At 37.9% G+C, this 15806-nt stretch overlaps 1 protein-coding gene across 1 annotated transcript in view; it reads right to left on the reverse strand.

Annotated features, from left to right (window-relative positions):
* ZNF292 (zinc finger protein 292) overlaps positions 1-15806 on the reverse strand; it is a 55543-nt gene that overhangs the window by 17113 nt on the left and 22624 nt on the right. Inside the window, exons 2-4 of the mRNA XM_075707309.1 lie at positions 8747-8901; positions 8132-8210; positions 6528-6663 (exon numbers count right to left, since the gene is read on the reverse strand). Of these exons, the coding sequence (XP_075563424.1) occupies positions 6528-6645 (118 nt within the window). The 5' untranslated portion in view covers positions 6646-6663; positions 8132-8210; positions 8747-8901. The remainder of the gene's footprint in view (positions 1-6527; positions 6664-8131; positions 8211-8746; positions 8902-15806) is intronic.

Raw genomic sequence — 15806 nt, forward strand, 5'->3', positions numbered from 1 at the left:
CAAATATAACTTCATAAAAAATACTTTGAGGCACAAGTACTTTTTCAGCACAAATTAGTTAACCTCTATGAGCACAAAACCTGAAGCATTTAATGAGAATGATAATAGTTTATCAGAAGCATGATTCTTGGAAGAATTCTTACTCTTCTTATGGAAGAATTAAATGTCATTTTTGTGCAATGCTCCACCATCCATTAAAATTCACAAACTTATCTTTGTGCAAGGCATGTGCACAATTCACATAAAATTACAGAACTAACATGAGAGGAAAAAAAGACAAGCAGATGACATCTGACAGATGGTATTATGATCTACTAACTCTGGCAAACAAACTTGAAGATACTGGAATCTAACCTTTTAGACACAGTTTCCCCATTATTCCTTTGAATCCCATAGCTGGTCATACTACCAAGTGATTCCACGTCAAGTCCACAAGAACTACTATGAACTTTTATTACAGGTAATGCTTACACCATACATGAATTAAAAAAAGAGAAAAGATATTCCATAGATTAGTAGCACACAAGAGCATGAATAAGCCGCGAGCATAGTTCTGTAGTAATAAGTTCTCTATGGTGGACAGTCCACATGTATGTCACGTTTTGGCTGACTGGAGAACGTGTGAAGCACAAAGCAAAGAATTTTTGCCTTACTGAAAGCACTTATAATCCTACTAACTCTACCCTTCGCCAATTCTTGGGTAGGTATAGATTAATCTACCACAGACCTTTTTTTCTTCTCAACCTTGCTCTGGCCAAGGAGGATGAAGGCAGGAAGTGAATGTACATGTGGACTATCCATCTCAAAGAACTTCAGTTACTAGTCAGTAACCTCTTTAGTCATCTTCAAGTGTTAGTCCACATGTGCGTTCACACTGTGGGAGGCTCTGAACTGTACTTGATACTTTCATATTTACCTGGAGCTGGGTCTCAGAATCCTTCATGCAAACAACATCTCAGCACAATTCTGCTGAATGCAGCACCAATCCTGGATGCTTCTACGATGGCATATTGTCTGGTGAAAGGGTAAAAGAAGTTCCAGGTGGCTGCTTTGAATATACCCAGGATGCAAACACTTTTTTTAAAAAAAAAAAAAAAAAAATTGAGGCTGCTGGTATGATTCGCCTTCTGGCAGTGGATGCTCTGATTACTGAAAATAGTTCCATGCTGGCTGTTTAAATTCTAACCTGCCTGTTATCCACCTTGATAATCTCTGAATAGCGATGTTTGTATCCTTGAACCTCTCTTTCAGTGGGACATAATTCAGAAGTCTGCCTACTACATTTGAACTTATGAAAAATTCAAGAACTTATTTCTTGACATCCATGTTTAAATCTCTAAGGATAAGCAGAATCAGATAAAAAAAGCAGCAGCAGCCTGGCTTTTTGTAGGGTTATCTCAGATCCTTTTCCTCTAGACAGTGCATCTGCTCACCCTCAGTGCCAGCTGAGGAGACACCAGTGACAGTTTTGAAGGATTTCACCATCACTACAAGAAAATGACAACCTCGAGGATGGAAAAACAGGTTCATGCTGAAGATCACAAGCCTCACTGACAGAAACTGAAGGTGCAGGTGCAGTAAGTAGTGTTTTACCATTGCATAGGCTATCACATAACCCAACCGACTTAGGCATACTTCAACTTTCAGTTTTTGGTACACTAAGCAATAAGGCTGACCAGATTAGCCACTGAACTTCAAGAAACATAAATTCTGGTTGTCATGAATTCAGATCAGTTTCAATTCAAGATTAAATCAGTCCTGATCTCAAATTAAGCTGGTAGTTCAGGAGGAAGCCAATAAGGCAAAAGACCCACTATCATGTGAAGAATTAAGACTATCTTACTAAGGTTTCCTTCCCTAACCAGTCAATGAAGCAAAGAAACATGGAAAATTCCTCTCTCCAAATACAAGCGCTTCTTGTTCATCATATGCAATCTCAAGAAAAAAAGGAGCCATGCAGCTGAAACCCAAAGTAGTATCAGGTCCAGTCAACATGCAAATGCAATGCAGTATCCGATAGCAATATGAAAACAGTTGCTGAGTGCTAAAGCAGGTGAACCATTTACTTTCAGACTAGTCAGCGATCACAGCTAATACTGCCATCCTAAATTTAATGATGTGGATAAGATATTTTATTTTCATGTCTAGGATATCTTTCCAAATTTCTTTCTGCTTTGGTACTGAGACTAGTTGTTCCCACTATTTGGGGTCAATGGAAACTGGTTGACTGGTGCTCCACAGCACAGAATGTTACCAACGTGCTCAGAAGGGATCTCTGAAATATTATTTCAGAAGATTGGTACTTTGCTATCCTCATGACCGGATGGGGTCATGTAAGCTTGGGTGATCTCTTAAGTCTAAAATGTCTATGATGCTACACAGACAAAGCTCAAAATTTGATAGACATTCTTTAAAGACAAAGGAGACAGGTTGAGATGGAAAAAGAAGAAAATTCACATGAACCAGCAATATTTTACAGCTCCTGAGCACACTTTAAAGAGATAATACTACTGAGGAACCAGAATTTGAATCAAGAAGTTGCAGGCCTACTTGCAAAATTGTTGTGGGTCCTGTTGGGTAAAGACATAGGCAAGGGACAGAAGCAAGAAACAATAAGATACATTGAACTGGGAGAAGGATCTCTCTTTTCGGCACTCAACTGCTCTGAGGGAGTAGAAGATTGCCTCAGCATTCTTCAAATGAATGTAGATTGATTCATGACACAATACCAAACAGATTCAGGAAACTCAAGAAGAGTTTCTCTCAGGAAATCTCTCAGATGGCAGCCATGAGTAGCGCTATCAACTCCAGATGTCCACTTTGGGGGCTCACAAATGACATCCAAAGACCATGCTGACAATTCAGTTTCTGCAAACAAATTCTCTTTGGAGTCACCAGTCAAGAATAAGGGGAAAAAAAAAACCCTCCGCAGCTCATTAGGAAACCAAATTCCCATTTCCAGGTTAGTCCTCCATACAAAACAGACTAGCGTTTTGGGAACAAGCACAGCCCCAAATGACAATACTGATGTTCCACTTGCAGGGGGAAGAAAGGTAAATTTTCTTCAGAAACAACTCAAGTAGGGTATCAGCATTACAATAGTTCCCAAGAGGAGATTCTCTTTCATTTGGTGACATCTATTGCACAGAATCTGGTAACTTAAGCCAGGTTTCCCAACATTCATGGTCAGAGACGGGCTAAAAATCCAGGACAATGCCAATGTTTGTCACCCAAGCAGATGACAGATCAAGTGGCTGGAAAATACTTCCATTGTGAAAAAATTTTATATGTGCACACACACAAATCTGTATCTACTGTATGTATGTAGTTCCTGCAGTACAGTTCAAGACAGATTTTACTATTTTATATGATAGTACTGTATGAACACCTTGTAGTAATGCAGTAAATCCCATCAGCATCAAAGAAACCAGTGAGAGGCATGCTGTTCTTGTCATTACTTCAAACAACTGGGTATCCATCCTCTACTTTTTTTGAGCTCCTTAGTGCATGAATCCTTACAGACATACATTCATCAGAAAATTGAGCTGTGCCCAAGGCAGTCAGGAGTAAAGCAGTTACTTAATGACATGGCACTCAGAGAACAGTCTCCCTAACATCTTAGGAAGTGAGCACCTCCTGCTCACATTTAGGTGGAACCCATGCAACTGTCCATTCCCAAAACTAGGACAGCAAGAGAATAGTCCAGTTCAGACAAGCCTGCATTTGCTTGACTGTCATCAGAACAAACTAGCTGTACTGTGTGGTCAGAGAAAATGAACTTGCCTCTCACACAATGTCCTGAGTTTATACAATTTGAAAATAGAGACATTCAAAAGGATCCGTCTCTGAGATGAAACGGACACCTATTCGTGCTTCCTACAGGAGACTCAAAGAGGCAAACTGACCTTCAGGACTCAACAACAGAGGCCTTCAAGAAGAGATAATCACTGACCTAAAATTCAGGAGATATCTGGTTATGTCAAAGATTCTGAATAGGTTATAATTATTCTGAATAGGTCATAATTGAGACTACCAAGACTGAAATAAAATGAAACAAACATGAAGAAACAACTGAAACAAATACAGGCAACAAAAGCTTAAGAGGATGATATTAGGAAAATCACCTGCAGTCTCAACTAGTTGTTTCATCTCCAACAGATAAATATTTAAACTAACCATTACTCAAAGACCAAGTTGATCAAATCTGCCAAATAATAACATCCCAGTGTAACAAGGTGACTACTTAAATACTTGAGAACTTCTGAAATAGCAAATGGTAAAGGCAACATTAAGAACAAAATCGAAATCCTGTAAGTGAAGTTTACAAATATTCCAAAGACTGTTATACTGGACTTAAGGTTGAAGACTGCTGAGACAGTTGTCCACTGGAAGAGGGTAAGTGGTAGCCAGTGGGAGCGGTGGATTACAAACAAGAAAGCCAACTCTCAGGGCAACAGAGTTTTGGTATTAATGAAATATCCTTCAAATTAGCAAGATGATGACACAAAACAATGCAGTATTACAGAGGATGACAACAACTAGAGAACAGCTTGTCAGCTGAGTAACAAAAATATGGATATGTAGCACGACAATTTTGCCACTGATACAAGTCAATAACTCTAACAGGAGTCAGTCAGTCAAATCTGAGGCGGAAGCATCCTTGAGTAAAAAACATCCAGGAGTAAAAGGAATCCTGAAATGTCCATAAAAAACTTTGCAGGAAAACACCGATAAAATGAATAGTCATCAAAACCATATTCATGAGGGAGTTCTTAAAAAACCCCTCAAATGTAAGGCAAGTAAAATATTAATTAAACCTCTCTCTTAGAAGTAAGAGGACTGTTAAGAGGACTAAAAGGTGGTTGATATGAAGCTAGTAAAAGAGTACTCTGGGGGACTCAGAGAACTGCATACCAATCCAGAATATGTATTAGAAGCATAATAAATTATTAAAAGAAGTGGCAAAGTGCAAATCTTGTGGAAGAGTAAGCACAACTTCTGTAAAAAAAATGATAATCACATTATACGTTTACTGGACTTATCTGAGGGAGTTGTGGTAATATGAATAAAGGAGATCCAATTAATTTTCTAAAGGCATTAAAAGAAGTCCCTCAAAACCCCTAAATATACCAACCTATCTTGGTAGTACAAAGAAGATCCTTATATGGATAAATTATCAGTGAAAAGAAAAAAGTAAAAAAGAAAACAAACTCTCAGTGGGTTCCCAGAGGATCTGTACCAGGACCTCTGCTGTAAAGCATTTTTATAAATATTTGGAAAAGTGGGGTAGAGAACAAGGTGACAAAACACACTGATAGAAGAAGGGCAGTAAAAACATGCCAGCAGTAGAAGACTAAAGACCACTGCACTCCACAACGTGGCATAACAGACAAAATTAAAATGTGGATAAAAACCCCAAAGTGATTTTCATTGGGAAAAAATGTGATCCTAATTGTACATACAGAAATATAGGCTGTGTGTTAGGGGAAAATCCTAACACTGAAATAGGTACTACTCAAGAAAGAAATCAGGAATAAACCAATTTTAAGAAAACATTGGTTCAATGCTCAGTCAAGAAGCAAGTCTAATGTTAGGAAATACTACGAAAGGAATGCAGAACGAAGCAGAAAATCAGTACGTCTGCATGGTGACTGCTGAATAAACCTTTTGTCCCTCATGAGGAATGGGACAGTAAAGCTAAAAGATGGTATGGAATAGACACTACAGAAGAGCAAAGATGGGATATGACAGCACTCTAACAAATCATGTCTTATGATGCATTCATTAAAAGACGCAAGAATAGTTTACTTTTTAATAGAGAATACTACACGAAATAAGCAGGCATCAAGCTAAAAGGAGGCAGACAGTAAGAGGAACTACTTTACTTGACATGAGAACTGTGTAACTGCCACAGCCACTTAGGTGTGACAGTTCATACAGATTCTAACACTAATTAGGCAAAGAATCAAAAAACCAGCTAAGACTTATTAACACAAGGACACCACTTCTGAATTGCAAATCATTAACAATGGAAATAATACATCAGGAAAATACCATTGTAAGCCTCTGTTGATCATATATTCTTCCCTATGCAACTGCTGTTAGCCATTCTCAGAACTCTGGTCTAAATGAATCTTCAGTAATGGCCCTCTTTGCATTTCGTAACTGAGTAAATGCCATTCTCATTAAAAACAAACAAACGTATTTTTTATTTTTTATGTCAAATCATTTTTGTATACCAGTACTGAACTTACCCCATCGTAAAATAGCCTGTATGTAATCTCCCTTCGCATGGCTTATAAAGAAAATGGCAAGAGATCTCCAGGGATGATTACGTTTTATGCAAAATACCAACATTAAATTCTTTGTATATTCATAGGAACATACTGTCTTAATAATTCAGACAATGCTACAAGTATATTTATTCATATAGCTTATAAATTATCACAAACTATATTCAACGAAAGACTTCTATATATCATAATATTTCAATGTATTATAAAAATGAGGCATGTTTTAAATTTTACCTTTATCTGGATCCAACTGTTCCTGGGAAAGAATACCACACAACACTGGGTTCTTCCACACTCCCTTCTCTTGTGTAAGTGTAGTCAAAATGTGCAGTTCCCGGCTGCCATTTTCCATCAAGTTTTTATGAGCCACCTGAAGAATATATTTTACAAGAAAAAGTGTTGTTAAAAAAAGATATGAAGAATATGTGCCTTTTATACTTGTTTATACCTTATGTAAAAAAAAAAACCTAACCAGAAAAAAAAAAAAAGGAGTTAAATGTATAACAAAACAATCTTAATATAAAACAATCTTAATATTCAATAAGTTTTACTTCTGCCTCTGTCGCCTAAGATTTAGGCTGAGAAACCAAAACAATTGAGTGACCCAAACTCACCTTGAGATATTATTAGTATGGCTACTTCTTAAATTTCTGAAACTAAATTTTGAAATAGGCCTCCCCTTTTAAAATGGATTAGCAAGTCCTCTGGTCCACATATTGGTCTGGCACCACCAGCTGCCTAAACTCTTATTCTTTTCAGACTCTTCAACAGCTCAGTTTTTATGCACTGCAGGCACTAAAAAATACTTTTGTAAAGGTAAATATTTAAGCTGCAAGACATCACTACATGGTTCTGTGCAAATATGATGAAGGCAGGCTGGAGTCTTAAAATCAACTAAAATAGTTTCTACTGCATTTACATACCAGGATAAATTCTGGAAGCAGATGTATGCTTGAGAGCAAACTAAATACCTGCACAAATCTGTGGCTTAAGTAGCAATGCACAACTAACACTGGTCCTTCAACAAACAAAAAAAAGAAAGGGCTCATCTCTCTTCACTTTTCTTTAAATTTTCCACTTACTCCAAAGGCTCTGAAACCTCCCGGCACCAAACACACCTCTTCAGAATTGATTTACATCAGGCAGTTGCTAGTCAAAATTCACTTGAAAAATCAGCCTTGCATCTTCCTATGTCTTTTAGGCTGAGAATCCTGAGCTAACTGTATCTGGTCTTTTTCACTATTATTCCTTCCTTCTCCCTAACCCCAGTGTTTTCTTTTTGTTTGTTTTTTTTGTTGTTGTTCGGGGTTTTTTTTGTTTGTTTTGGGTTTTTTTTTTTTAACTGTAGGCAGAACTTCCTACTACATATTTCTGATAAATACTGAGGAGCTGAACTTGTTTCAACACCCTCCTTTAAAGCAGAGCTCTAATCCTTAACCAGCTAGTGCCCTGTGGGAGATCTAACAATCCTGCAGTATCAACAGATCTTTCACTCATACTAAGTCTCAAATGTACAACCATAAACAGTAAAGAATTACTTATATGATATTATTTAATTTCTAACAGTGTTAATAGACAAATATCTTTTAAAACATGAGCTTTCTTTCAAGCACCTAAAAATATTTTTTTTTTCCTCCACAGCTGCTAGATGAACCATGACAGACAAATGATATGACTGACAGCAATTCTGGCAGAGCACATAGGATTTCCAGCTGAAGGCCTTGATCTTTATCAGCCACCAGGAAACAAGTCTTCAGACATGCTGCATGCTTAATATCCCTAGGTTTCCAAACCATTCTTCAAAGCTGCTAAGTCTTCATTTCATGAATCAAACTCACCTGTACAAAAGCCTGAAATTCTTCCCATTTATTTTCAGGTAAATCAAGAGGCAGACACAGTAGAAGTTCAATACAGCTTCTGGAAGTCAAATGGGAATATTAGTTGAGGCAATTTTTGGCTTTTAAAACATATAATCAACAATTCTAGTATCCAAGTAGTTATTTGTTTGAAATGCCAAAGTCACAAAACAGTTTGCTTTCTTTGAACCCTTAAAGAAAACATGGTCATGAACACTCTTGCAGAAACTGAAGCAAACTCTCCAAAAGACACCGATTTAAAAAAAAAAAAAAAAAAAGGATTTATCTTTGAAATCCAACCCTGTAACAGCTTGTGTAAATTAATGCACTTTCAGACTACATGCAGATCAATAGTAGCAAAGCGTTTCAAAGCCAAGGATGTTGGCTTGTCCTAAGATCAGGAGTCCTTCTCAAGACTGCCCTATTTCCAACAACCAAAGATACTCTCTCTCACATACAGGCATTCAGCATGAGGAAGGAAGGCGCTTCCCAAGCTCTTCATAATTGCTATAGATTGTGAACTGGATTGGGAAAGCGTTTAGGCAGTGAAAAGTTAATCCCATACAGGTTGGTTTAGTAACTGAAAAACATACTCACAGTGCTAAACGTTCAAGCACAAAGGCTACATTTTCACACTCAGAGGTAAGATAAGGTCGTGCTTTAACATAACTTCGGATAGCCACTGTATACACCTCTAACAAGGGCAGAGGGTCTTCCGATGTTTTCCACTTTTCTGCATATTCCAGCAAAGTCTGTTTAAGAAAAGGAAAAAACAACCCCAAAAATTCAGGAACAAATGTAAATGTTTAGCTTTATACTCTTCACTAGTAGACTATCCTTCTTAATGATTAAGATCTATCTCCTTAACATGAATTACATGTTCTCAAAGCGTGCATTTTTTCCTTAAAATTTATTGTTTCATTAAAAACTGGGACATAAACTCCACACACAATCATTCTCTGATCATATAAAAATGTTATGAGGAACACTTCCCCCCTATGGTATCACCATATGATTCATTTTACATTCATATTTTCCACATATAGAAGCCTGAAGAGCATATCTGGGAACATACATACTTAACTTTTTTTCATAAATTCATAATTAAGGGACTGAAAACTCATTTTTTAGACATTCACCTCTACAGTTCAGCTTTTAAGGCAAGTAAATTTGAAAGTATTAGCCTTTATTTTAACTTCTCTACTTTCAGGAACGGTTTTACATTTCCTCTCTCTTGCCGCCTTGCCGATATAGGTATTGTCAGGATATTGCTTTTTCCATGGTCCTGAAAGGAATATGAACTATGCATTTTAAAGACACCATTTATACACCAAAACCTCATTAGACAAAAAGTTGTTTTCCTACTTGCCACACGAATACCTACAAACAGTGATTTTGAAATAAAACTCACGAGAGCAATGGAACAACCATCACCACCTGAAGTAGAAAAGGCTTCTGTTCATTTCAGTTAGGGCCAGGGGACTTGGACTCAGACACACATTAAGGTGGAGTAGCTAGTAAGGTTCTCCTACCAGCATCCAAACCATGTCCCCTTGGATCTCTGCTCTCAAGCCTGAGGCAGCTTAATGGAGCGCAAACCAAACAGCTGCATGTTTCAGCCTGTCATATTAACATGATCAGTTTTGCTGTTTGGTTCTTGGGGTTCTAACAGGCAGAAAGCTCAGAGTAACAGATAGCAATTTAGGTTTTGTGACACCCTGTTCAAAGCAGGGCCATTAGAATAAGTTGTTTGCAGCAACATCCGATGGAGTTGTGAGTAACCTGAAGGACAGAGACCCCACAGCCTCTGTGGGCAACCTGTTTCTGTGTCTAACATATATTGTGATTCAAAGCATTCTACATAGCTCATACTATCAAGGCCATTTAGCTAAAGTCACAGTTCCCCTTTTTATTACTGTCAGCTGTAATTGAAACAATTTTGACAATTTTGGTTTGGAGCCCTCTAGATAGTAAAGGTCTTCTGCTACAGAATCCCCCACATACCTAAACAAAAACCAGAACAAAGTGGTTCCCATTTTAACATGCAAATACTAAAATTTTGTTTAATTTCTAATATGCAAATGTAAAAATCTTAATAAACTTGCTACACCTGGGATATACTGCAGCTCAAAGGATAAAATCTGTCTTTGAGCAAGTTGTCTCTGGCTTTATGTATTAGAACGTAAGAAAACCGAACATTAATTCTTCAGGAAAGGCAAGTCAGTCACATTAAAAGAGAAGACAAAACAAAACTAGGTTTATTCCTGTCTTCAACTCTACTAGGTTTAGCATAAGTTAAATTCAGCATTGCCCTATGTTAGATACGTGTGCTGAGTTAGCTAGTGGTACCATTAAGAACATACTTAAAATTCTTGTATTTGGCAGTGTCCAAAAGAAACCCTCTCAATAAAAAATGTCAATTATATTAAACAGAGTCAGAAAACTGTTCAATGTGGTTATTTGCAGTCGCAATACTGCTGCCAGGTTATAGCACATACAAAACATGGACCAAAGGTATCCCAGTCAAGGGCATAACAGGTAAGAAATCTGCAAGAATTGGCAAACTGTTGCATTAAAACCTATTTTGGTTTTAAAGGAGGTCTTAATACACAGTCACCTTAAAAGAAGTTACATACTGTACCTTTCTGCTGCAGCAGCAGATGCTTCTGCAGCACCTAGTGCTCCCTACTGGAACCTTGAACCCAACTGGAATATTGTCTGTTTCACTGTAACACCCAATATGATGCTCTCCTAACAGCAGCAAAAAAGCACCACAGATCATGGCAGAGAAATCAAGGAAAAGTAAAATACAGCAGAAGCATGAAAGAAGCAACAAAGGAGGACTGGATAAACAAGGTAACAATGTTAGCAAACATCTATTTCAGTACCATTTGGCAATTTTGATCAATGCACTAGAATAATTAGATGAGAACAAAGGAGCCTGCTTCAAAGAATCTTGAAAGAAACTCCAGTAAAAAGTCTCCCTCTGCCCAAATACTCACATAACCAGAGGTACTATGATTTCAGTTATTGATTTGTCATAGATGACATGTTTAAGGACACTAGTGGTAGAATGGCAAAGCTGAAGAAAAAACAGCCTATGAAAGTATACTTTACATCCTTCACTCTCTGGATCTTGAAGCAGTATTTCGGACAGAACAGGCAGTGATTTCTTCCCCTCATCCAGCTGACAGAAGTATTCACATTAAAAAACAAACAGGACAAGCTTCAGGTTTACATGAATGCTATAGACTTGCAGAAGAAATCCCTTTCTACTTAACTTGATGTTGTTTCTTGTTAAGAATACAGCAGAGCAAACAATGCAGCACCTTGCACAGTACAGTACTATAGAAAATTTAAAATAAAAAGCATACTTGTATAATCCTTTTTCCTTAAGGAATAAACTTTTCTTTCTTTTAAGTGCTTGGGTATGACTTCTTTTTGCACTGGAGAAAACACCACACAACCACTTTTTTTAATATGAATATTACAGCATAACCAAATTTACACTTGCTTAAAATAAACAATTCTCCCTGCAAAGGGCAAATGTGAAAATAAGTTGCTGGTAACATTATGAATAAAAGAGGGACAAGCATGGTAATAAAACATTCAGCATAGCTTACTGTTCATATAGATTCTTAAATATGCTGGCAAAATTCTTTGTGTGAGCTTGGAATGCTACCTAGCTCAAACAGGGAGTCAGCTTTGTAATCAGAGTTAAAGCTAATGTTGTCATCGTGAATTACTTTCCTGACTAATTTGAAACAACACATTTCTTTTTTTAGATTAAATATTAAAAAAGCAACAAAAAAAAACCCAAACCAAAAAAAACCCCCACAAAACCCACCACCCCACAAACAAACAAGTGGTAGCTAACATACCAGACCAAGGCAGTAACAGGTTGCATAAACTGCCATTCAGTTTTATCCAGCTGATTGTCCAAACTTGCTAGAACTGGACTAGCCATCATAAATCTGCCAAATAGCTTCTGCCAGTAAGATAAGTTTATATTTAGGAAGTTGATATATGAAGTCATTAATCCTGTTTAATACCAGAAACACTAGGTTTACCTGTTAAAGACTTGATGTAAACCTCATTCTGAATGTGTGGCCCATCTACCTTTACTAGTGTCCTCTTCAGAAGTCTGCAACAAGATTAATGCAAGCTTTGACAAGTGAAGGACATTTCAAAGTTGGCTACCAAGCCAGGACAACATATCCTGAAAGTCTCAAAGTGTTGAGTTGAGCAGGAGAGGGAAGAAGAAAGGGGGTAAGGAAGGATAAGGAAGTGGGGAGATGTAACTAAGCAACTGGTCATCTGAGAAGCATGACTGAAAAATTATCAAGATGATACTCACCAGGCATTGCTAAGACAGCAACACCTAGAGCCTAAAGAAGAAACCAACTGCACTGGTAGAGAGAGAACAATTCATAAAGCAAGCTATGACAAGTGACCATGGAGACCTGTAACGATGAGATCAGAAGATCTCAAGTTTTGTGGGGCAGGAAAGAGAGACCTTACAGACAGTCAGTGTGCTAAAAAGCCTCCAGTTAGGCAGTATCACCATCTGATCTGCACAAGAGAGGATACTGAAGAACGCAGGCCCATTATGACAGAACCCAGCTGGAAATCTCCCAGATAATTAGGAACTTTAGAGAAATACCATGTAGTCATTAATACCAGAAAATTGGATTGGGGAAGAACTACAAAAAAGCACTTGCAGAACCCATGAAAGCCCAACCAACACTACTCCAATCCACATCTAAATTAGTATGGATAAATTGAAGCAAATAAAATTTATTTTTGAAAATACGATGTTTAGTAGTAAACCAAAACAAAAGTAGATATAATCAACACATTGGCAAATTCTCAGAATCCACCACCTAACAAAAAACATTTGGTACCTTGGTGAACTGTTACTACCAATACTGTCCTTTAAAAGTGGCATGTACAGATACAAACACACTGTATAAAGCAAGCAGAGAAGTTTGCACTATAACATAGCGGCACTAATTTCAGCATTAAACAGTGCTATTTTTATCTTGTATATACCAATCAGCCACTTCCAAGCCTTTATATGAACTATATTAAGCACTTATACCCACCACACCCTTCAAAAGTATTCATCAGTATGATAGATTTCCTTGTCTGGATGTCCCCAGACTATACAGCACTGCCACTGTACAAAGAAAATCAAATTCATTCTGCTTTGCTTAATGAATCATTGTTGTGCTCTGCTTACAACCATAAAAAGAAAGAATTTTACCCCCAGCCCTGGGCCTCATTAAGTTATTTATCTCCCTAGTCAGGACATGCTTGTTAATCAAGCCAAGTACTGTATTCAGAGCACAGCAGCAAAGTTTTGTTCCTCTGTGAGACCGAAACAGGCATTTTATTTCAGCAGCAGCTTATAGAGTCAAGAATGCTCAAAAAAATGGAATAATTTCAATTTGTACAATAAAAATCAATAAGTATTATATCTGTGATTTAAACTGTGGGAAATATTTAGCCATAGGTAATATTCAAGCAGTACATTTGATCTTTTTCAGTCTTTGTCAGAACGCTTAATGAATGCTGCAGTAGCAATGCATCCACCGGAGGATGCTTTTCTACTGTCAAAAATTATACCGAGCAACCTCCTTTGCTAAAACTAGCCCTGCAGTACCAAAGCTGTGTTAAAAATGTTTCATACTGAAGGAAGTTGTTACTTACTATAAACCGAAGTTTCACATGTACAGTCCACACCTACGTGTTTCTTTGGCTCTTAAGATCAGATTCTTACCTCTGCAGGTATCAGGATAAGGGCAAGCTTACTTGAATACATCAGAATGTGCCTGGGATTGACATTTCCATTCCCTGCTAAGTGCAAGGGACTAAAAGGCAGGGAAAGTGACAGACAGTGGTCATACAGGTAAGCTGCACCTCTCAAACCACTCCAGCACCTAGCAAAACCTCTATTTCAGTAACTTTCCTCAAGCACATCCACACAGGAGAAGAGTTCAAGCAACAAGCCTGATACAATCAAGTTACGTGGAGATGAGCCTTAGGAGCTGCACACAAAAGGTGGCTGCAAGAACACCCTCCATGAAGTCAACTTCCACAGTGGCAGAGGTAGCTAAGTGATGACTGAGCTCCACGCAAGTAGCCAGGTTCAGGAGTAACAGCACTTCTCAGTGAGATCACTCTGCCACTTCATATTCACGTGGAGAACATTCCCACAAAGGCAGGGCTCCCCTTCAGTTGGCACAACCCCACTACCCACTCCTCCAATACCTGTCAACCAACTGATCCAGAAGAGCAGCTGTTTTCACAGGAACCATCAAAGGGTCTGACTCAAGAAAACAGGGCAGGCTTTCTTCAAAGGTGGTGAAGGACAGCTAGAATTCTGTTAGCACCAACAGAAATTTCAAAAGAAAGTGAAAGCTACAGTCAAGAAAGAGGATAACATAAGAAAATCAGTGAAGCTGGTCTCCCATATCAACCATGCACATGATTTAAGAACCTTTTTCTTGGCTTAAGATTCACCCCTGAAGAAGGAAGGTATGCTTTAATGACTGGTTTAGAGCTGGATGCTTACGATCAAAGGGACTGAAGGGAAGAAGACATATACCATAATGTGATCCAGAACAAAGACATCCTAAAGACAAGGTCAGGAGAAAAGAAGCTGACATTGCTTACTAAACTCTGCTAAATGCTTTGGAATGTCAACAACCCCAAAGAATGGACTGCAGCATGGTAGATTAGGTCTATCACAGTAATGTAGTTTAATATTCTAGGTCAGGAATAATGTGTAGCCATAATGGGTCTGTATGGAGACTGTGAGGAACCGTTCAGAACAAGAAACATTCTGAACAGGAGACTACCTGCAAACAGAAGGCAGTCAGCCACAAGACTCATATACAAAGAGCACCTACATCAAATAGGTATTCAAGAACAGCTTATGCACAATGTCACCAGACAGCATGCTGCAAACGTGATTGGGCAGTCAAGGTCTGTTAGATTCCACCCCTGGGTAGAAAGCCCATCTACATGAGGGCTGTTAGTGGAAAATGCCAAGAACTGAACGTCAACAAAGATTGCCAGTAATGACGATGGACGATGTAGCAGCCTGAGCAAAGGAACTAAGGTATTGCAGCAATGACTCTGGAACACTTCGTCTTGACAAATCTCCTAGAAAAAAAAAAAAGATTATGCAAAGCCTCATTCACATACCTAAACACCGAACTGGATGGCGCAGGGGCATAACCTCTAGCAACACTTCAAGGATAAAGAAGTTTCTCTGTCTTAAGTAAATACATATGTAATTCACATATGTGCAAATACATATACAGGCTATCATATTAAGACAAATCTCCTTTCAGTTACATTTTTCTTGCTTTGGGACTATGATAATTTTGTTGTTCTCAAACCAAACAATTTTGTTACCTGAAAAAACAAATTGGACAAATAAGCTACATAACCAAAGGGGGTATAAGTAAATTTAAGAAATTAACATAGTTTCAGAGATGGCAGGCTTAAGGTGTGTTATCTGTAAAGTATTTCTGTAACAACCCAAAAAGCCTTACTGGAGTCTTATGGCTCCTCTGTAGGAAAACTAGTCCTTTTCTAAATTCCACATTATTAATTACTCTGCAAAACCAAAGACAACCACATTGGC

This window comes from Pelecanus crispus, chromosome 3 (assembly GCF_030463565.1).
Source record: "Pelecanus crispus isolate bPelCri1 chromosome 3, bPelCri1.pri, whole genome shotgun sequence".
NCBI lineage: Eukaryota > Metazoa > Chordata > Aves > Pelecaniformes > Pelecanidae > Pelecanus > Pelecanus crispus.